Source organism: Alosa pseudoharengus, unplaced genomic scaffold (genome assembly GCF_046254945.1).
Source record: "Alosa pseudoharengus isolate Yale_2024_CS ecotype anadromous, Long Island Sound unplaced genomic scaffold, YU_APseudo_1.1 YU_APseudo_1.1_scf_25, whole genome shotgun sequence".
Lineage (NCBI taxonomy): Eukaryota > Metazoa > Chordata > Actinopteri > Clupeiformes > Clupeidae > Alosa > Alosa pseudoharengus.
The window spans coordinates 1,608,585-1,630,074 of record NW_027468696.1 but is presented as its reverse complement, the minus strand read 5'-3'; the positions used below and the strand labels follow the sequence as shown (position 1 = coordinate 1,630,074).

Genomic DNA, 21,490 nt, shown 5'->3' with positions numbered 1-21,490 from the left:
CATCCAGAGCCCAGTGATGATGATGTCCGTCTTGATAACACTTTAACGTCCTTCAGAGATGGACATTGTCGTTCCCAGTTCCAACTGGGATTATTCTAACTGCATGCGAGTGTTAGACTGTTAAGTAGCATTGAAAGCTCTCTGTCCACTCTGAATGTATTAAATATGGTGTTCTATTGCGTCATGTGTCTTGTTCAAAACAGCAGAACAACCGAAGCTACAGAATTAAAATAGAAACGTAGCGTACAACAAAAGTGCGGCTCAAAACATTGAGCTTCGTCACAGCAATGATGTGTTACATCCTGTTAGGCCATTCCAATTGAAAACATTCTGCCAATCAAATCATCACCACCAATCACAAAGGGGAGAGGGTGGAGTTACTGGACTTACATTGTGTTCTTACTCAGTGAAAAAAGACAACGATTCAATTGATTTTGATCAAAAACCCGCTCAGATTGCATGCTGTTATAGACACAGTTACACCCTTTTCAAAAGTACAAATAAACTCTGTCTCTAGCTCTAACTTTAGTCACATATCTATCATTTTTATTTCATGGCTGCTAACACACTCTCACATGGGTATTGAGGTATTTTCTGTTTGTGCTGTCTGTGTCAGAGGAGGATGTGGGCAGAGGTGTGAACTTGTGTCTATTCACACCACCCATGTCCAGCCTCATGAAGGCAAGTTTAATAACCACCGCTGATGTCCAGTCCAAGCAAGCAACTTACTCTGACCATGTCAACATATTAATAATATTAGTAATAATCGCATTTTGCATTCAGGGCTATAGGCCTTCTTTAACTTATTTTAGTCAAGATGTTGCTAGTGGAATAATACCAATGGGTCATTCTAACAGAGATGACAAGGACATGACATCTGTCAATCAAATCATCACTACCAATCACACATGGGAGAGGGAAAAAAGGCAACAATTAAGTTAACATTTAAGGAGGAGTTTTAAGTGTGCATATGTGCTACTGTGTGTGTGTGTGTGTGGGGGGGGGGGGGGTTAGCATGTGTGTGTGTGTGTAGATCTCTCTCTTTCTCCATCTCTCTCTCTCTATCTCTCTCTCTATGTGTGTGACTGTTTGTGTGACTTTGTGCATGTGTGAGTGGCTCAGGCTGAATGTGTTGCTGCAAAGAGCTTCACTTAACCCCATCGTAGTTCACCACACTGCAGTGACAGCAACTGGTAACGCTTTAGAATAACATGTGCTTATTAGGTATTAACAGTGCATAATAAGCAGTTAACAATTCATTACTAACAGTTAGTTAACTGTTGTTATCCTTTAATAACATTAACTAACTGTTAACATGCAGCTTGTAAGTGTTAATAAGCAGCCTTTTAGGTTACTTACAAGCATATTTGTTAACAGTTGTAAGTGTTAACAAGCAGCTTGTTAATGCTTGTTAATGGTGTATAGGACAAAGAGGTGGATAACTAATACGCTTATAAGACCTTTCTTACCTATTTGTAGTAAATTTTGCAGCCCCCCAATCTAAAGCGAGGACCATGTAGCCTAAAGTTCCACAAGCCCAACCTTCTGTCTCTCTATACTGTATCTCTCTATCTAGCTTGGTTTAGCTGTGAGAAATACACCTTCAAAATTGTTGCAGTGAGCAGGAATCGAACCCCGGTCTCCTGCATCAAAGAGTGCATCGCTTTATTGAGCTACACTACTTTTCTTGTACAGCTGATGAAATTGTTTATTTTGATTCTATATTCCGAAGTGCTATATCACACTAGCTATGGTTTTTACAAATATGTTTCTGATGGAAAAGTGGTGTTTAATTAATGCAGAAACAGACCACGAATGTTCGCCTCTGTTTAAGGCAAACTGAAACATGTTTCAAATCGATCACGAACGTTCGCCTATGTTTGCAACTTTAAACCAGAGCTTTGAACGCACCCACTTATCGTCTTTAAGCCTCGGTTGCTAGGTAACCAAACTATATACAAAGCTGGCATATCTTTAGACTGCTGACAAACTGACAAACTGTTTTATGCGTTCACTGAACAAAGATTATGGAAATTAAACACCACTTTTCCATCAGAAACATATTTGTAAAAAGCATAGCTAGTATGATATAGAACATCAGAATATTTTCCATCAGCCAATTAGGAACAGTAGTGTAGCTCAACAAGCAGCGATGCACTCTTTGATGCAGGAGACCGGGGTTCGATCTTACAGTGTCCCGGGAATCCATGACGGAAATTTGGACATGCGAAAAAGAAAAAAAGAAAAATCGGACTAAACCTATATGACCGCGGCTTCGCTGCGCGGCGGTCATAATGAATTGAACGAACTCAACTGACAACAGGTAGGCTATATCTACTGATTCGGTCATTGAGACTACAGAATACAGACTACAGAATACAGTACAACAAACTTTCTGTCTTTCTGAAGTTTATTTTTGTATTCTGGGGTACAGTAGCCTAATTGCCTAATGTCTTGACAATAGTTTTCTTACCGGCTTGTTGTTTAAACTGACTGCGCCGCTCTGAACTTTCCTGCCAGGTTTATGACGTAAACCGCTACATCTCGGCTCTGGCATTGCCTAAACTCATTGTGTGGGATATCAGATTATATGTCAATATTGGACTTTGAAAGTAAGGGATATTTGCTCAGTAATAGTAGGCTACATTTTGTAACATTTATAGAGAAACCGAGGGGAAGTTAAATTAGAAATTAGAATCGTTGGAAATTGAAAACACATACAAAAAAAATATTCGGGGCTTTTGAAAAGAGATTCGGGGCTTGAGCCCCCGAAGCCAACCTCTCGCTCCGCCAATGCAACCACCCAGCAGTAACTTCTGCATTCAGTGAGATTTGCACCGCCCTAATTTTATTTTTGACTCTTCCCGTCACTGTTGCAACCTCTGAGCGCTCATTCTCCAAGTTAAAGATCATTAAAAATCACTTGAGAAGCACAGTGGGACAGGAGAGACTGAGTGGACTTGCCATGTTGTTCATAGAGAATGAGAGAGCAAAGAAAATGGACATACACAGAGCATCGTGGACGAGTTCGCAGAGCGCAAGGCTCGTCGTACCCCCTTTAAATAGTGCTGCGTATTATTGTTGTTTTATTATTAGGGGTCATGTAGCCTAATGTTTTTGTTGTTGTTCTCTTGGTTACACTTCATGTACGTTCGATGGACTTCAAAATTAGTTGCTCTCCGTGGCGCTGGCGCTTGTAAGACCCGCTGTTGTGTATGTTGTAAAATTATGTTGAGTTTAATAAAGGGCCCGGTCATGTGCCCCGCCCCCGGCCCGGCTCTGACTTGTCCCGCCCCTGGATAGATAGATAGATAGATAGATAGATAGATAGAGATCCCAAACATGAAATGAAATGTTTGCACTTTCTGTGTATATTTTCATGCCAACAATGTTAATAAAAATGATCAAATGCATTCAGTGACACTCATCTCATAAACTCATAATTCTCTTATTTTCACTGGACATTGGCTGGTGATCAAAAAAGTTAATTTAGAACCCTGGTTAGAAGGGGGTGGGGTACATGTGCATGTGTGTTCGCATTTGGTGTGTGTGTGTGTGTGTGTCTGTGTGTGTGTGTGTGTGTGTGTGTGTGTTGGTGTGTGTGTGTGTGGATATGTGCTTACATTTATCTCACTCCCTCTTTCTATCTCTCTCCCTGTGTGTGTGTGTGTGTGTGTGTGTGTGTGTGTGTGTGTATGAGAGAGTGTGTATGTGTGTGACTGTTTGTGTGATTTTGTGCATGTGTGATTGCTGCTCCATCACACTCACATGTCACCATTCCACATTTCAACTCCTCCAGGGACAGATCGAAAGGGTCTACATGCTGTAAAAATCATATCATAAATAAATGTGGGGAAGTATGTTTGGTCTTGAGGTACAATTCTCTGAACAGTTGGGCAGGATAAACACAGAAATCACTTGTATGTGATTGTTTGTTGTGTCATTCATGTGGTGTTTGGGTAAACATCTTGACAATGGCGCCCTCTGTAGACATTTAAGGTTACAACAGGTGAAACTGAGAATTCTTGGTGATCCCTGCCATAACCTCTATGAAGATTAATTTTGAAACTGGTAGTAACAAATTAAATTCGTCATCTAAATGTTTCATCAAACTACTTTAAAGGAAAGCCAAAACCTATAGGGCAAAATATATTTTTATTTTGTTGAATGAAGAGAAACAAATACTTTGGTATAAAGTGATTAACATTCTTAGAGACACACAGAGACATGCATAAACCACATACATAATAAAATACATAAAAATACACATGAACCTATTATGAAGTCCATCATGGGATTGCATGTTATCAATTACACAGTATGCGATATGTACAGATGATACATTATAAACCACCATATATATAGAGATGTTTGGTCTACCAATTGATGGAGATATTAGATTTGGACAGCATACAATGTGTTAGTATGTAACAAACTAGTAAACAATACTGCCCCCTGTTGATATTATGAGGTGACCGCAGGTGGAGTTGAGAAGGCCATTGACCCTTTTACCTCGTTTTGCGTGCAAATACTGGAGCCAAAAGTGATGTGCTACCTCTTTCACTCAGACCAGAGGGTTGGATACCGGCTCACCTTGTAAGATACCAAAAGGACTTTGTTTGTTTCCCTTTTGATGGAAAAATCATACTATAGTTGTGGAAACTACAATAAAATGTGAAGTTTTTTGATGAGAAGCAAGTGAAAAAATTTCTATCTCCGTATAGCCCCGTAGACTCCCATTCATTTGGGACTCGCTCTTGACCGCCCCTAAGGGAACTGTGGGTGAACTGCAACCAATTTGGATAGAATGGGAGTGGATAGGGAGTCGACAGGCTCTCCATAAACAGGCTCTGTTGAGACTGATTCAGACAAAGAAGAGGAAACTACATGCTGATTTTGAAGTAGCATCAAAATGTCCAGTTGTGGTGTGTTCTAGTTTTCACAATCTTTTGTGATTAATAGTTTTGCGTAGCTTGAGAAACGAGCTAACACCATGCATCACCACTTGCTATTGGCCAAGATCTCCTACCATTTCTAGCTAAGGGGAGGTGCCACTTTTGGAGAAACTGGCAGAATCAGAGCCAATTGGCTCATCACTGAAGACAACCATGGCGTATTCAGAACCATCTGGATTGTCATTGGCCGAGGTGATGTTGGAGTAGTTGGCAAGGTCAAACACACGCTGTTGATTGGTCGCTGAGGATGCAGATGCACCTGTCTGTAGAGCCGGCGTCGGATTGGTTGCTAGGGAGTAGATGTCATCATTGTCAGTGGCAGCAGTGGCAGGGCCAGACTCACAGTGCTGATTGGTTGCTGAAGTCGCACATGAATGTAGAGCTGGCATCGGATTGGTTGCCAGGTAGTAAATGCCATCACCAGCAGTGGTGAGTTGAGGAAGATGATTGGCTGTTTGCATGTTGGAGGTGGTGGGTTGAGGGAGCTGATTGGATGCTTCAGCACTGGCAGGGTGTTGATCAGGAGCTGGATGCGTTGCCAGGGTGTAGATGGATGTCAGAGCTGGACTGCTCCATTGGTCACTCTGGTCGGGTCCATCAGTGTCATGCAGAGATGTAGGCTGTATTTCTGAGTACACACACGAGTCCTAGTGGACAAAGGAAAGAAATTAAAATCAAAAAGTCTGATGACACACCACAAACATGCAGATGTAAAAGTGGTCACATTTAAAAAGGGTTTTACTCACTGGTCTGATATTTCCAGAAGGAGATGTGGGTAATGCTAAACATGGAAATAAAATGTAAAGTCAGGTCATGTTTTTTATTTAATTGTCATTGGTTTTATGAAATGGTCTGTGTAGTCTCACAGTGTGTAGTAATCACATTCAAAACTTAAAACGTAACTCTCATTGTTTGTGTACATATAGTTTACTAAAAAGAAAGGTTTTGAACAACTCACTTCTTGACTGGCAAGATGGCGGCGAGCAGAAAAACCAAGTGAGTTGTTCTCTGTGTACTCAAACAATGTTCTTAATGCTCGAGTTCATGTGTAGAAATACTCGTGATACTTCGATTAAAGTTTCATGATGTGTCGAGCCTTCTTAGTGTTTTAAAAATAGTGATTTTGATGTGATTTTGCATCAAAATAGTAGTGACCCTAGGACTCCCATTCAAAAGGCCATTTGGCCCAAAAAGGGCAATACAGCCAAGCTTAAAAGTGGCGCTTCCGATGTAATTATGCTTTTACACGAAAGTTTGACTCAGGTTGAATTTTGGCGAGAGTTACGCTTTAACTATTCAATTGATTTTGTGTGTGTGTGCGTGTGTACCTCTTTTTTTCTCAGCTCTTCTCTTCATCAGCCTAAAAGTCACTACTAGCAGAGCAATTATCACCACGGCAACAACAACAAGACCCCCAGCTAGATGGCCTGTGGGATTAAAGAGCAGGTGATCAAGAACACGACTCTACCAGCTCAGAAGTCACCATCATGTAGTGTGTGTGGGATGTGTGCATGTGTGCGTCTGTTATTTTTTCTGCTGCTGATGGCCGGTTGCTACATATGGTCATCAGACTCGATCCCCATTTGACGCCCATAGACATGAACTACGATGAACTGTCTAGATCTGCCTACAGTGTATAATCTTTGGTAGTAGCAGAGGAATACTCAATCAGTCAAGTCCTATGTCTATTAAACAACTACTGCAAACCAAACGCAAATTACAAAGCCTAGAGGGATGACGTAATCTATTGCCATGCCAAATGAGCTCCTTTTGTCTGTCGAACTCATATTTTAGTGAGCTGAGTCCTGAATGATTGATGCCATTTCAGTTAGCTAGTTAGTTAGCATATGAGGTCTCTGCAACCAATGCACATGAAGATATGAATGCAATGTGTTTGCACTTAATGGCGTTTGTAACAAACGGAAGTTCGGGAGGAGCTTGACGGAATTTGCCACGCCTCCTTCAATCAGACAGGTTATTTATTCGCAGTCGGCCTCTATCTGCCGAAGTTGCAGCATCAGCGTCACTCCGCTTGCAAGGAGAGCTACTCCGCGGACCATATCATTAATTAGAGCAGAGTTGGATGTAGGATCGATTGCCCTCGTTTCGCAAGGAAAGCAGACCTACGTCGCCTTCTCCAACAATCAGTTTATCTTTCTTCTCCTACTATAGCCGATCAACCGAGCACCAGCGCCGCAGCGCGGAGCTCCGTTCCTCCGGCGTCTCCCCCTCTGTTCATGCAACATGTTTTTCAACTCCGCTAGTTATGGCAGCCCGCGTGCAGCCCACTACCTTGTCTTCCGCTACTGCGGCCTCTTTCTCTATTCCTAAACAGCTTTCCCCCTGCTCACTCAACTCGCAAGTTATGGCAGCCCGCGTGCAGCCCTCTACCTTGCCTTCCGCTACTACGGCTTCTTTCTCTTTCCAGCTAATCAACCCTCCCCACTTTCCTCTTTGCCTACCTAGGGTGCTGCGCAACCTCCTCCCCCTTCCCCCGTAGCGACCGCGTCGCTACTTTTTCCCCTTTCCCCATCATCTCCCGCCGGCGCGAACCGCGTTCGACCCCGCGTTTTTCCCCAGCCAGGGACCGCGTCCCTGGTTCTCCCTCACCCCTCTTTCCCTGGATTGGTGCCACCACCCTATAGGCTACCGTATCGGCATCTCTGAGACCATGTCTACATTAAATAATACAATTTAATCTATGTGGTGATCACAAAATGTATTTAAGGGAGCATCGCTTTAACTCAATGCCGGCGTTGGCCGTAAGACAGCTGATACACAGGAGCTGTTGCTCTGTCGCTTATTGCCAAGAGGGCAAGGAAGGAATTTTTCTCCTTTAAATGTCGGAGTTTTCGCCTTCCTCTGTGTTCATTGAGTGTCAGCATATTAAAGCCCTTCCCTAGCTGACCAAGGGAGCACCTGCACCTGCGTGTAGCTCTGCTCTGTTCCTCGGAATCCTCTCTAAAAATGTGTTGCTGCTCATCACTTCTCTTGCCGTTATAGCTACCGCAGTTAGCTACAGCAGCCTATTTTAATTGCATAGGCCTTACTAGCCTACTAAAAATTGGGTTGCATTAGATGTTGAACTTCACACCGCGCGTGTTTGGGCTGTCATTTTCAACATCTACTCTCTCCTGCAGCCCTATACAATTTGGCTAATTAGTTTTTCCATCGCATGGAAAGATCCCCCTCCAGACTACGGACGCTCCGTTACTCGCTTTCAAACGCAGCTCAATGTTGTTCTAACGCAAATCGGAATCCCAGCAGGCCGTTACATATTTTATGGTGCAGCCACCAACGCAGCAAATAACGGCCTATCCGATCAAGCACTCAAAACTCTCGCCCGTGGTCCTCCGACGCCTATCACTCTTATATCAGATCAAGTCTCTCTGATCTGAGGGAATTAGCGCACCTCGCGCTCTCGCGTCGAATTTGTTCACGTGGTCCTGGCCAGTGATGCCAGTAACGCGTTACTTAGTAACGCGTTAGTCTATTTTTACCACTTTTTTCAGTAACGAGTAATCTAACGCCTACTATTTACAAACCAGTAATCAGATTAAAGTTACTTATCTAAGTTACTGTGCGTTACTATTTTTGTCATGTTCCTTAATAAAAAGATATATTCTTTGCTTTCTTCTTGTCTTGGGTATTAATGTCATGTAGGCTATGCTCACGTTTTCAGCATGAGGACAATTCACGTGCAGCGACACAAACGTAAACAACAATGGAGGGAGAGAGAGAGATGCACATTTCATCAGTCATTACTTTGAGTTTGTGTCAGTTAAACATGACAACATTAAGGTACATTGTACATTCTGTGCTGGCGACAAAGTGCTGTCTAGCTAGACATCCCAAGTCTCCCGAAGTTTTGGGAGTCTCCCACATATTGATAGCGGCTTCCTGACGCCCGCAAATTACATAAAATCTCCCGGAACCTAGAGCGAACAAGAGCACGCAAGCCAGACCGGACTTCAAATCAAAGATTCTAGAATCTTTGCTTCAAATCGCGTGTGCATAGCTTAATGCGCACACAACGGAGAGGGAGAGAGAGAGGAGTGGTGCGTTTGTGCCTGAAGCGCATCCAAGACAGAGAGCATCCTGGTCTGTTTTGCTATATCAACCAATCCGTTTTCAGTGTAAGTGCTTATATCTCTTTTCTCCCAAACATAATTAATCAGTTCAGTCAGTGTATCTAGGAACAGAAGCGTCATGGCAGCGTCAGTGCCCCTCAAAAAGGAAGATTTAAGACCCATTTCACATCAGACTACACAAAAGTGTACCCAATTGTCTCAAAAGATTAAAACATAATGATAATCTTGCACACTGCACTGTTTGTAACAGCAACTTTAGCATTGCTCACGGCAGGTTAAATGATTGCAAAAGACTTGTTGAGGTGAGTTTAACAAGTGTAATTTCATTTGCATATTACTCAGGCCTATAGGCTACAAGATGGCTAGTTGCCAAGGCTACATGAAAAAAAAATCTACATATTTTACTATAACAATTTCTATCAATAGGCCTTCCTTATTTGGTGTACTTAGACATTATTGAACAAACATCTGAATTTCAGTAGGTTAGGTTGGGATGTCTGCTATACATTGCTGTTAAAATGCACTTCCAGTATATTGAGTATTGGCAAAACCGGTTATCATTTTTATGTTGAGGCGTTGGGGGTGTTGTCGGCAGCTGCTGAAAGTAACTAATAAAGTAACTTGTAATCTAACTTAGTTACTTTTAAAATCAAGTAATCAGTAAAGTAACTAAGTTACTTTTTAAAGGAGTAATCAGTAATCAGTAATCAGATTACTTTTTCAAGGTAACTGTGGCAACACTGGTCCTGGCTATAGGGTCCCTCATCTTTAACGCATTTTTTGGGGTGTATTGCGGAATCCTGCACGACTCCTGCCTGCGCAGTTGACTCCTGCACGATCCTGCAAATCACCTGGCCAGAGACTTCGCCAAACATGCTTTTCTATTATGCTATTATATCTGTTTGCAAATTACGGATGTGAACTAGTGAAGTAATGTTATAGGACTATAATGGTATGTGGGGTAGCTAATAGGAACACGGCAATCAACGTGGGAATAGCTCAGTTATTTTGTGTATAAAGTGCCAATGATGTACCATAGAGTGTTGTGCCTGAACACGGTCATTGAACGATAGTTCATGATTCGAACTTGTTCATATTTTGGGCGAACGTGAACTGAACGTACTGTATTACTGCCTGCTGAACGTTACTGTGAACTCGTTCATTCTGGTGTCTGTGAACGGCTTCAAATGTCTGTTGGGAGTGGTAGACAGAGAAAGACAGAGTCTGTTTAAGAAAGAACAGAAGTCTCTCTCTCTCTCTCTCTCTCTCTGTGTGTGTGTGTGTGTGTGTGTGTGTGTGTGTGTGTGTGTATGTGTGTGTGTGAAGGAGAAAAAAAGACAACCCAACTAATGAAATGTATTATAAAGACCATGCCCTCACCGTCTGATGTAGGTGACTTTTGATCAGACTGGATGTGTGTGGTCCTCTCAGACTCTGTAGTGTTGGACAGCGTTCTGGTTGTTGCGTTATGGGTGGACACTGACACAGGAAGGCACATTTGAAATGGGAGATTAAAAATAGACACAGAACTCTGAGATGAATAGAATGAGAAGTGAAAAAGATCACAGCTATTGGTCAAGAGAAGTCAAGTTTATTTTTATAGCAGATTTCATACACAGAGGTCATTAAATGTGCTTTACACAAACAAGAGTAAACAGTTATAGTAATAATGTTCCTTGTTGTCACACACACAAAACACACACACACACACACACACACACACACACACACAACACACACACACACACACACACACACACACACACACACACACACACACACACACAATCACAGACATACACACACACACACAGACACACACAAACACAGACACACACACACACACACACAACTAAACACAAAGGCAAATACTTCAAGTGCACATAAAAATGCAACCCTTGTCTTATCTCATAATAGCATGCATTATGGGCTCATACAAAAGATTTGACATAGCATGACCCATTATGGTTGTGATTTGTATAGTAAGCGTGGGGTTGAGTGTAATTCCATGCCATGACCACAAGGTGTCAATCTTACTTCTACCTGATATGACATCTGAAGTTTGCCTACACAAATTACCTAAAGCTGTCATATTTGTCCATTTAAGGAGATTCACAAGACTCATTCATTTCATTCAACCTTTATTTATTATCGGATACCAAATCTCCTTATATGGTCAAAGATTTTGTGTAGGCAAACTTCAAATGTCTGTTGGGAGTGGTAGAGAAAGAAAGAGAGAGTTTGTTTAAGAAAGAACATAAGTCTCTCTCTCTCTCTCTCTCTCTCTCTCTCTCTCTCTCTCTCTGTGTGTGTGTGTGTGTGTGTGTGTGTGTGTGTGTGGGTGTGTGTATGTGTGTGTGTGTGTGTGTGTGTGTGTAAAGGATAAAAAGAGAACCCAACTAATGAAATGTATTATAAAGACCATGCCCTCACCGCCTGATGTAGGTGACTTTTGATCAGACTGCAAGTGTGTGGTCCTCTCAGACTCTGTGGTGTTGGACAGCGTTCTGGTTGTTGTGTTGGGGGTGGACACTGACACAGGAAGAGACATTTGAAAGGTTACAAATAAACCACACAGAACTCTGAGATGAAGAGAAAGAGAAGTGAAAAAGACCACAGTGCTGCAGCTCTCTATTCCCACACTGTGTCTGGCTTAGTCTAGTGCCAGCTCAGAATTGATCTCAAAAGATTAACGGTATCTGCATATGAATATTTATCATTTTACTTTTCAAATAAAACTTACACTTAATACTATCAATTACATCCTTGAAACAGATAAATCACATTTTGTGTAACATTTTGTATTGTATAATTTATAATAATCATTTTGACTGATTATTAAAGTGTATCTGTACAGCCTAGCTGGCATTTCATACACAGAGGTAATTCAATGTGCTTTACATAAACAAAAGTAAACAGTAATAGTAGGTAAGTCTGTGTAGTGTAGCTCTAACTATATCAGCCTACCTGGTGTGTTGGGGAGAGTAACCGTGGTGACCTCTGCAGTGACTGTGGGAATGGCAGCTGTTGGTTTGTTGGGCTTTCTAACTAAGAGCCAGAAAGAGAGACAGAAAATGTTATGGTACTGTAAGTTCCTTGTTGTCACACACACACACACACACACACACAGGCAAATATTTCAAGCACAGAAAAAATGCAACCTTTGTCTCATCTCATAAGAGCATTATGGGCTCATACACAAAAGCAACACTGGCAGGAGAGCAGTGATTAGCAACTATTTATACATATATATATACATCTATTTATGGATGATAATTTGGGAGCAAACATATGTAAATCAGAGTAGTTTTGAGCTAGACCGTTGTTAGTATTAGCAACAACATAGCTTATAGACAGCAGACATCGAGCCACATCAAATTAAATAAAAAAATTTAAATCATTGTCAAGTCACTAAAAGTAGCCGTAAACTGTGTTGGTAGTCCCTTCAGACTTCTATGTACACTTTCACTTTCAAAGTTTACATGTTTGTCTGTAGGGACCCTCTCCCGACTATCACCAACATTTAAGTTTATTTTCTGCCTTGTCAGTGGTTTCAAAATAGCTTTTTATTTTGATGTGGTGCCATAAATAATAAAAGTATTTTCCACATTTATGTGACTTACCTACTGTGAGATTCACTCTGGTATAAGGATGTTCCCCATATTTTTTAACTCCACACCAATATATCCCAGCATCCTCTAGGGTCAGGTTACGGATGGTCACAGTGAAGATGTGGGTGCGCTTCTTGTCCTGCAGAGACACTCTCTCTTTGTGGGTCCACTCTTTTCCCTTTCTGGACAAGATGATTTCAACACCATCTTTAACCTCTCCTTTCAGTAGGTACTTTGTGTAGGACTCATAGCCCTTCTGAGATGGACAGTTGATGACAGCATCTCCTTCCTCATGTCCTCTCACTGTGATCTCATTACAGCTCACACAGCTCAACACTGAAGGGGAGAGAAAGAGAGAGAGAGAGAGAGAGAGAGAGAGAAGGGGAAAGAGAAAGAGAGAAGGAGAGAGAGGGAGATGTTCTGTGTGATTGTCTTGAGCAGTTTGTGAGATACAGCAAGAGATGATGTAGCTCCTCCCAACATTGTGACAAGTCCAGCCTATCAGAGCCTGAACCCCAACACCATGCAACAGGACTCAATCTGTCTAAGGCGGAACACCAATACCATTCAACAGGACTCCGTCAGAGCCTGAACCCCAACACCATGCAACAGTGATGTGAAGTTGAAATGTGTGGCTATGCCATTTGTATACTTTAGCTATGCAACATCAGCATGTACATCATGTGTCTTGAGTGTCTATGTTAATCTTTCTGAGCAAGACTCACACCTCCCCTTCATTTGATTGTGCTCAGATAATGTCACTACAGTAACAGAGGATCAGCAGCGCTATGGAGGACCCCCATCAGTGGTACAATGAAATCAGATTTAAAGAACATACATATTTCTTTTTTTTTAACTCAATCAATTAAAATGGGCCAACACTGGGCATCAGCAGCGCTACACAAATGCAGTGGCGAACATAAAAAGGAAACAGATAAATTCATAAATTAAATCGAACTTAGTTGCGTCAATCAGGCTACTCAGAGACTTAATGCATACATCAGACAATCACAACATACATTCAGTCATTCGGACACGCAATACACAGCTCAACGGAGAAAGAGAGAGTGAGAGAGAGAGAGAAGGAACGAACACAAAGGGCTCTAATTTGACCCAAAGCCACAGTGCACCATGCAGTGCATTCATACCTCACTAACTAATGCACATATCATTTCTGGCTGATTTAATATCAGACAACACCAGGTCACCAAAGACAAGGAGGTTCTCAGAATTCATTTAAAATCACACCATTTCCAAGAACCTTGTAGAGACCAGGTCCATATTTCATTCTACATTAGCCAGTTACTATACACACACACACACACACACACACACACACACACACACACCCCACACAAACACACAGTCAAGCTCAAAATGAGTCACACACCTTATACACACCAACATTATGCTCTCCGTCTCCAAACAATGTCATGCAAAATGAAATCTCTTACCAGTAAGGGAGAGGAGTGTGAACTTGATGGAAGTTTTCATTTCAGAGATCAGTCTTCTTCCTTGCTGATTTAACCAATAGCAGTCTCACACAGTAGGACTCTAGATCTGACCAACAATCATCACATACATCATGAATCAAATATGGTCTCTGAAACAATAAAAAAGAAATGTCACAGATCTGTCTGCTTTCAAAACAATTTGTGACTTTCCATTGAACTCTCTCCATTCAGCTGACCTTTGCTTTGCCACAGAATGGTATTTTATCGTCACCCTGAGAGGTGGCCACTACCATCTCTGTTGTGTATGTTCTGTCTTTACTAAACAATTCACTGACACTCTCACTCTCTCTCACTGACCTCATCTGTCTCTTAGTTGTCCGTATTTTGAAGTAGGTCTCTGTACCCCTGCCTCCACTCGTTTTACTGTCCCATAATTCCACACTCTCTCTTTCTCTGTATCTAACAATGTTTGTCTCTGTCTCTCTGTCTTCTCCTCTCTGTTGTTCTGAAGCGCGTCTATCGGCTCTCACACCTTTTCTTTATGTGCAACCACTAGACCACTAGTCTATTTTCACAAACACAACACTCTGCACCTTGCTCTCTCAGTGTATCTCTCTCTCTCTCCCTCTCTCTCTGATGTCTGACTGGTAACACACTATCTGTCACTATTTGTCATGTCTGTCGCTCTGTGTCTTAAGCCTTCGTTGTCACAAGCGGATGTGGGGAAATAGCTGCTGTTCTTTCCAGCCCATGTTTATCTTCATGAAGAGGAGTCTAATAATCACCAGTGACGTCCATGTCCAGGGGTAAATACCAATGAAACGACACTGCAACACTGCTACCTTATCCATTCTAACCAACAGGCTTGTGCAAAATTCCAGAATTGAATTGAAACTGGCTCTTAAATTCCAATTCAATTCTCATTTCATTTGAGTAGCAAACAGGAAGCAGAATTGCAATTCGAATTAGCACAGCCATGCTAACCAAATAACAACCCAGTCAAAGAGAAACACAGAGAAAGAGAGACAGAGAGCGAGAGAGATAGAAAGAGAGAGAGAGTGAGAGAGATAGAGAGAGAGAGTGTCTCTGGATACATTGTGTGACTGCAGGAAGCTTCAGTTAAACTAAAAACCACATGGTTCTGACCACACTGCTACTGAAGTAGCTCTGCTCTGTCCTTTAGCTGCAGGGGCCTTCAGTTAAACCACAGGCTATTTAAGGGGAAGAGATCTGTTCATGACACACACACGCACACGCATGCACACACGTGCACACGTACACACACACATAACACACACACACACACACACACACAATGAAAACCATGATAGGATATCCTGTGTATTACTTTTATTATACAATAGGCTATTTACAATTTACAATCGATGGATCGATCATAAGAAACTATATGAATAGAGGATGTGTTTTGGTCTAAATGTACAATACATCAAAATTGAGATGAGATTAGACTTGGACAGGACACAGGCAGACATGCATATCAAAGACAGACATTTGTAGGGGTGTGTTTGCATGAAACAAATTAATGGACAATGACACCCTCTACAGAGGTTATTAGGTAACAACATGTGAACTTTAGAAGGCCAAAACAAACTGGCAATTGAAGCAGAAATAACAATAAAGAGGAACAATCAGTTCATTTGTGCTTTATTGTATGTCAGTACATTGTATATTATTTAATATTTAATTCAGAACAAACCAAAAGCATAAAAACAGTAAAATTCTTTGACACATTATAAATGGTCTTTGTCATATGGAGATTTACAGGGACTCAACTCAGGATCTCCTGACAGTATGCTACCTACCACTTGATGTCGCTAGCCACTGCTGTCCTAATGTCACAGTATGCTATAGGTATGCCTAATAAAATCCACTTGATGTTGCTAGGCACTGCTGTCCTAATGTCACAGTATGCTACCTACCACTTGATGTTGCTAGGCCCTGCTGTCCTAATGTCACAGTATGCTTCCTAATAAAATCCACTTGATGTCGCTAGCCACTGCTGTCCTAATGTCACAGTATGCTTCCTAATAAAATCCACTTGATGTCGCTAGGCCCTGCTGTGCTAATGTCACAGTATGCTACCTAATAAAATCCACTTGATGTTGCTAGGCACTGCTGTCCACTCACTGACATGAGGCTCTGGTCAACTGCAACAGGTTGATCAATGGCATCCGGTTGGGTGGTGTTGGGGTTCAGGTTCTGGTAAACTTCATCAGGTTGGATGGTGTTGGGGTTCAGGTTCTGGTAAACTGCATCAGGTTGGGTGGTGTTGGGGTTCAGGCTTTGGATGGCCTTGAAAAACAGTTTGTTTATAAAAAAGCTATCAATAAATAAGATTTGGTATGACCTTTTTCAGGAGACAGTGACCCTCTACTGGAACTGCACATACTGCATATTACAGCAAATTGTGTATCTTGAATTGAAATAATGATTACGATAGTTGATTTCTAGCATTACAAAAACAATGTTACTCATTACCGCTCTTGGTTTTCCTGCAGAGGACTGAGGCCTATTTGGTCTGTGAGCTGTTGATAAGGGAGAAAAAAGATAGTCACTAGCTCACTAACCGAAAAATTACTGTAAGAAACTGGTGACAGACACTAACAGCCAATCATTTCAGGTGCATTGCTGAGCTGTACAGTCAACAACACAACTCAGGTAACGTGTGTGTGTGTGTGTGTGTGTGTGAGAGAGTGAATGTCCTACCTCTATTCCTGGTTCTGTTCTTCATCAGTCTGAAGGTCATTACCAGCAGACCAAGTAAAACCAGAGCAGCCATGATACCAAAATCAGGTGTAGAGGATTCCCTGTGAAGAAAACACAGATTATATTTATTGGTAACACTTTACTTGATAGTATAGACATAAGAGTGACATGACACTGTCATGAATACATGACACTGTCATGACACATAAACCCTAACCCTAATCTCTAATCCTAACCCTAAACCTAAACCTAACCCTATCGTAACTTATGACCAAAACCGGTAACACTTTACTTGACGGGTGAGTTCATAACATATTCATAGCAGCTGTCATAAACTGCACATAAAGCATTCATGACTGTTTCATGAGACATGACTCAACATTCATACCAAACCTTTCATGAATGTGGAAGACAGAACGACGACAACTTAAAAGTCCAACAATCGCAAAGCAGCATTGCCGTTTTTATTCCAAACCTCTTACCTGATCACATCACATTTGAGTCAATGGGCTACTCGAGTGCCAAAACGAGAAAACAAGAAAATTATTTTTCTTTCATAAAAATGTATTAGTTTTTTTGCAGATTATTTCTCATCTTTTGCTACTGGTAATGTCCAACCGTTCCAGGTTACACAAATACGTTACACAAATACTCCCAGTGTTAAACTCATTACAAATACTTCACAACTTGTATAGTAAAGTGACATTCGATGTAGACTATTGATATTCATGAAATATTTACAAAGGCTGGAAAGATTAAATTAATGGTATCCATTATGAAAAATTGGAGGCAAATTTAAAACAATGCTGCTTTGTGATTGTTGGACTTTTATTTTGACAAGTTGTCGTCATTCTGTCATTCTGACATTCTCATCCACAGAAGCGTTATGTCATAAACGTTTATGACTTGTTTATGATATGTTCATGACAGTGTTATGTCGATACTGTCAAGTAAAGTGTAAACCATTTATTCAGTATACATTAAGAACATTGTGAAAAACATTTATTGCATTTATTGTAAAGAACATTTATTCAGTATACATGATTCACAATATTACCAACAAACCAGTGTGTGTGTGTGTGTGTTTGTGTGTGTGTGTTATGTGTGTGTGTGTGTGTGTGTGTGTGTGTGTGTGTGTGTGCTGCAACCAACATACAGAGTAGACTCTCATTTTTTGGGTGGTTAAGTTGAGAATGAGAGTTTACTCTGTTACTTACTGTATGTTGTTGTTTCACACACACACACACACACTCTCTATCTCTCTCTCACACACACACAGACACACACAGAGACAGTATATTAAACAGATAAGTTTCCATTGAGTGATTAAAGGGTGGTAATCTTACATTAGTTAGTTTCTACATGGGAGGGGGTGTATGGTCATGTTGGCTTCTTTAGGAGAGAACAGACATTGTGGTTGTGGTCTGTATAGTAAGCATGAAATTGAGAGTAATTCCAGCCATGGCCACAAGGTGTGAATTTTACTTCTACATGAATCTGGGTATCTGGGAATCTGGGATCTGGGTGTTACTGTAATCGTATGGCAAGTTGCACTGCAAGATAACTCAGGCGTAGCAAAAATCAAAGTGTGCCCTCTTAACGTACCAAAAAAAAAAACACAAAAAGTATCCACTCAGAAGACAAAGTGTGTGGACCAAAACGTGAATTTAACAGATGTGATCATTCAAAATCCCCATGTTATTTTCTCATAGGAATTTCCTTATAAAGGGAAAGATGGCAGCCTTTTTTGTCGGCAAACTTCAAAGGTCTGATGGGAGTGAGAAAGTGAGAGTGTGTGTGTGAGAGAGAGACAGAGCATTTGTTTAAGAGAGAACATAAGTCTGTGTGTGTGTGTGTGTGTGTGTGTGTGTGTGTGTGTGTGTGTGTGTGTGTGTGTGTGTGTGTGTGTGTGGGTGTGTGTGTGTGTGTGTGTGTGAAGGAGAAAAAGAGAACCCAACTAATGAAATGTATTATAAAGACCTCACCGTCTGATGTAGGTGATTTTTGATCATGAAAGTGTGTGGTCCTCTCAGACTCTGTAGTGGACAGTGGTCTGGTTGTTGTGTTAATGGTGGACACTGATACAGGAAGACACATTTGAAATGAAATGTTAAAAATAAACACTTGGCTCTGAGATGAAGAGAAAGAGAAGTGAAAAAGACCACACACAGCTCTTATAATTACTCTAGTTTAGCTCTTAAGATTGTGATACTCCGGACACACTTTGTCACACACACACACATCATAGTATGATCGCATCAAAACATTAGTGCCCCCAGCACTCCCATTCACAAAGGCTATTTGACCTGAAAATGACAATACCGTTAAAGTTCTTAAAAGTGGCGCATCTGTCCTAATTATGCTTTTAAACAAAAGTTACATTCACAAAAAAACCCTACGTTGCATTTTGGCGAGAGTTACGCTTTCAGCAGACAAGGACCCTTCCATAGATAGTAGCACAGAGTAGCTTATGTTCAGTCATTACAGTAAGTGAGTACTTCTAAGGATTGTCCAAATGTGGCATGTTAATTTATGTGACTTACCAACTGTGAGCTTAACTAGGGTTTTATTATATATTTCCCATGTGTCAACTCCACACCCATATATCCCAGCATCCTCTAGGGTCAGATCACGGATGGTCACAGTGAAGATGTTTGTGTCCTTCTTGTCCTGCAGAGAAACTCTCCCTCTGTGAGTCCACTCTGCCTTGCCATCAGACCAGATGACATCAACACCATATTTAGCTCCTTTCAGTAGGTACTTTGGGTAGGACTCATAACCCTGCTGATATGGACAGTTGATGACAGCATCTCCTCCCTCATGTCCTCTCACTGTGATCTCACACCTCACACAGCTCAACACTGAGAGAGAGAGAGAGAGAGAGAGAGAGATAATGCCTCTGGCTGCATTGTGTGGCTGCAGCAAGCTTCCGTAACAGTAAACTAAAAACCACAAGGTTCTGACCACACTGCTGCTGATCAGCTCAGATGCAGCTCTGCTTGTTCCTTTAGCTGCATGTCCTTCAGTTAAACCACAGACTACAGTGGATACAATCTGTTCCGTACACACACACACCACACTCACTCACACACACACACAGACACACACACACACACACACACCCTATTTATACAACTTGCTATTTGCAATTGATAAATCATAAGCAACCACATGATTAGATGATGTATTTTGGTCTAAATAAAGATAAGACTTGTAGAGAGATACAGATTGACATGAATATAGAAGATATAAATTATCAGGGGTGTGATGATATGTTACAGACTCAAGGACAATCTGTAACTTTGTTCATTAGTTTGTTAATTTGCATAATACACAACCACAAGTATACGGTAATATAAAAGTTGTAGTGATAATGACATGATGGACAGAAGATCCAGAGAGAGAGAGAATAAGAGAGAGAGAAGATGGTGAGGAATGCATTACATAATTATGCACTCTGATATCCTCTCACTGTGAAATCACTGATATCCCACCTTACACGACTCAACACACACACACACACACACACACACACAAGAGCAGAATTAGACAAGAGCAGAATATTGTCTGGATTTTTTTTCTTAGACAGCCTTGACAAGTCATATCCAACTGACAGGCAGCCCCTGTCCCCAACAAAACATAGAAAAACCTCTCTTACCAGTGATGAGGCAGATTATGAATGTGAAGGTCTTCATTTCAAAAAGAGCAGTCACCCTCGCTGTATGAATCTCCTCTGTGACAAAAAATAAAAATCTCAACTCTACTGTACATGTACATAAAGTGTTTTCTGATATTTGTTTCTTGCTGTGTCCCCCTCAGTTCACCCAATCTATGCAATGACATGGCTTGAAGAAACATACCATACCAAATGTGACTCTTTTTCTTATACTGTATACTGCTGAATACACATGCACATCATGGAGTTGTGTCAACATTGAGGTGTGTGTTTGTGTGTGTGTGTGTGTGTGTGTGTTAGAACCTTACTTTTCCACACCGCCATGTTGTATCGTTCTGATATTTTCAGTTCCTCTCAATCAATTCAAAGTGCCCAGTGATGATGATGTCCGTCTTGATAAAACGTTAATGTCCTTCAGAGATGAACATTCCAGTTTCCGGTTCCAGCTAAAATAGAAGTCTTACAGCTTATTCTAACTGAATGCGAGCGTCCGACTGTCAAGTAGCATTGAGAGGTCTCTGTCCACACTGAATGTATTGAATATATTGTGTTCTAGTGAGTCATGTTTCTTCTTCAAAATAGCAGAACTACGGAAGTCACAGAATGAAAATAGAAACATAGCGTACAGCAAAAGTGCTACTCAAAGTGTTGAGCCGCTGCACAGCACTGGCATGTTGCATCAAGTTAGGCCATTCCCAACAATCTGCCAATCAAATCATCACCACCAATCACAAAGGGGAGAGGGTGGAGTTACTGGGCTTACAGTGTGTTCTTAATCAGTGGAGGACAATAATAATCTTTTTAACATTGTTGAGGAGTTTTCGGTGTGTATATGTGCTACTGTATGTGTGTGTGTATATTTGTGCTTATATGTGCTCAGCATTTTAAGGTTGTTAAAGTTGACTGACATTTAGCAGACTTTTATCCAAAGCGACACAGATTCCAAGAGCGGGAATTGAACAGATTCTCAGTTGGT

At 41.2% G+C, this 21,490-nt stretch overlaps 2 protein-coding genes across 4 annotated transcripts; both read right to left on the bottom strand.

The window, feature by feature from the left end:
* Window positions 1–4,136: 4,136 nt before the first annotated feature.
* Window positions 4,137–14,796, bottom strand: LOC143099199 (uncharacterized). 3 transcript variants are annotated; one of them, XM_076262271.1, is made up of 9 exons: window positions 14,348–14,796; window positions 14,112–14,260; window positions 12,670–12,993; window positions 12,014–12,094; window positions 11,480–11,578; window positions 10,427–10,525; window positions 6,284–6,382; window positions 5,702–5,736; window positions 4,137–5,602 (listed from the first exon to the last, which is right to left on the bottom strand). In XM_076262271.1, exons 2-9 carry the CDS (start codon window positions 14,149–14,151, stop codon window positions 5,039–5,041), a joined length of 1,341 nt encoding a protein of 446 aa, XP_076118386.1. In that variant the 5' UTR covers window positions 14,152–14,260; window positions 14,348–14,796; the 3' UTR covers window positions 4,137–5,038. The 3 variants fall into 3 exon arrangements, with proteins under 3 accessions (XP_076118386.1, XP_076118387.1, XP_076118388.1); XM_076262272.1 differs by having other exon boundaries at window positions 14,455–14,796; XM_076262273.1 differs by having other exon boundaries at window positions 14,469–14,796.
* Window positions 14,797–15,486: 690 nt separating this feature from the next.
* On the bottom strand, window positions 15,487–21,131 carry LOC143099166 (CMRF35-like molecule 8). Its single transcript, XM_076262238.1, has 7 exons — window positions 20,823–21,131; window positions 20,497–20,571; window positions 19,382–19,699; window positions 18,824–18,916; window positions 16,839–16,939; window positions 16,611–16,657; window positions 15,487–16,424 (listed from the first exon to the last, which is right to left on the bottom strand). The coding sequence occupies exons 1-5, from the start codon at window positions 20,836–20,838 to the stop codon at window positions 16,878–16,880; spliced, it is 564 nt and encodes a 187-aa protein (XP_076118353.1). The 5' UTR covers window positions 20,839–21,131; the 3' UTR covers window positions 15,487–16,424; window positions 16,611–16,657; window positions 16,839–16,877.
* Between the last annotated feature and the right edge of the window lie 359 nt (window positions 21,132–21,490).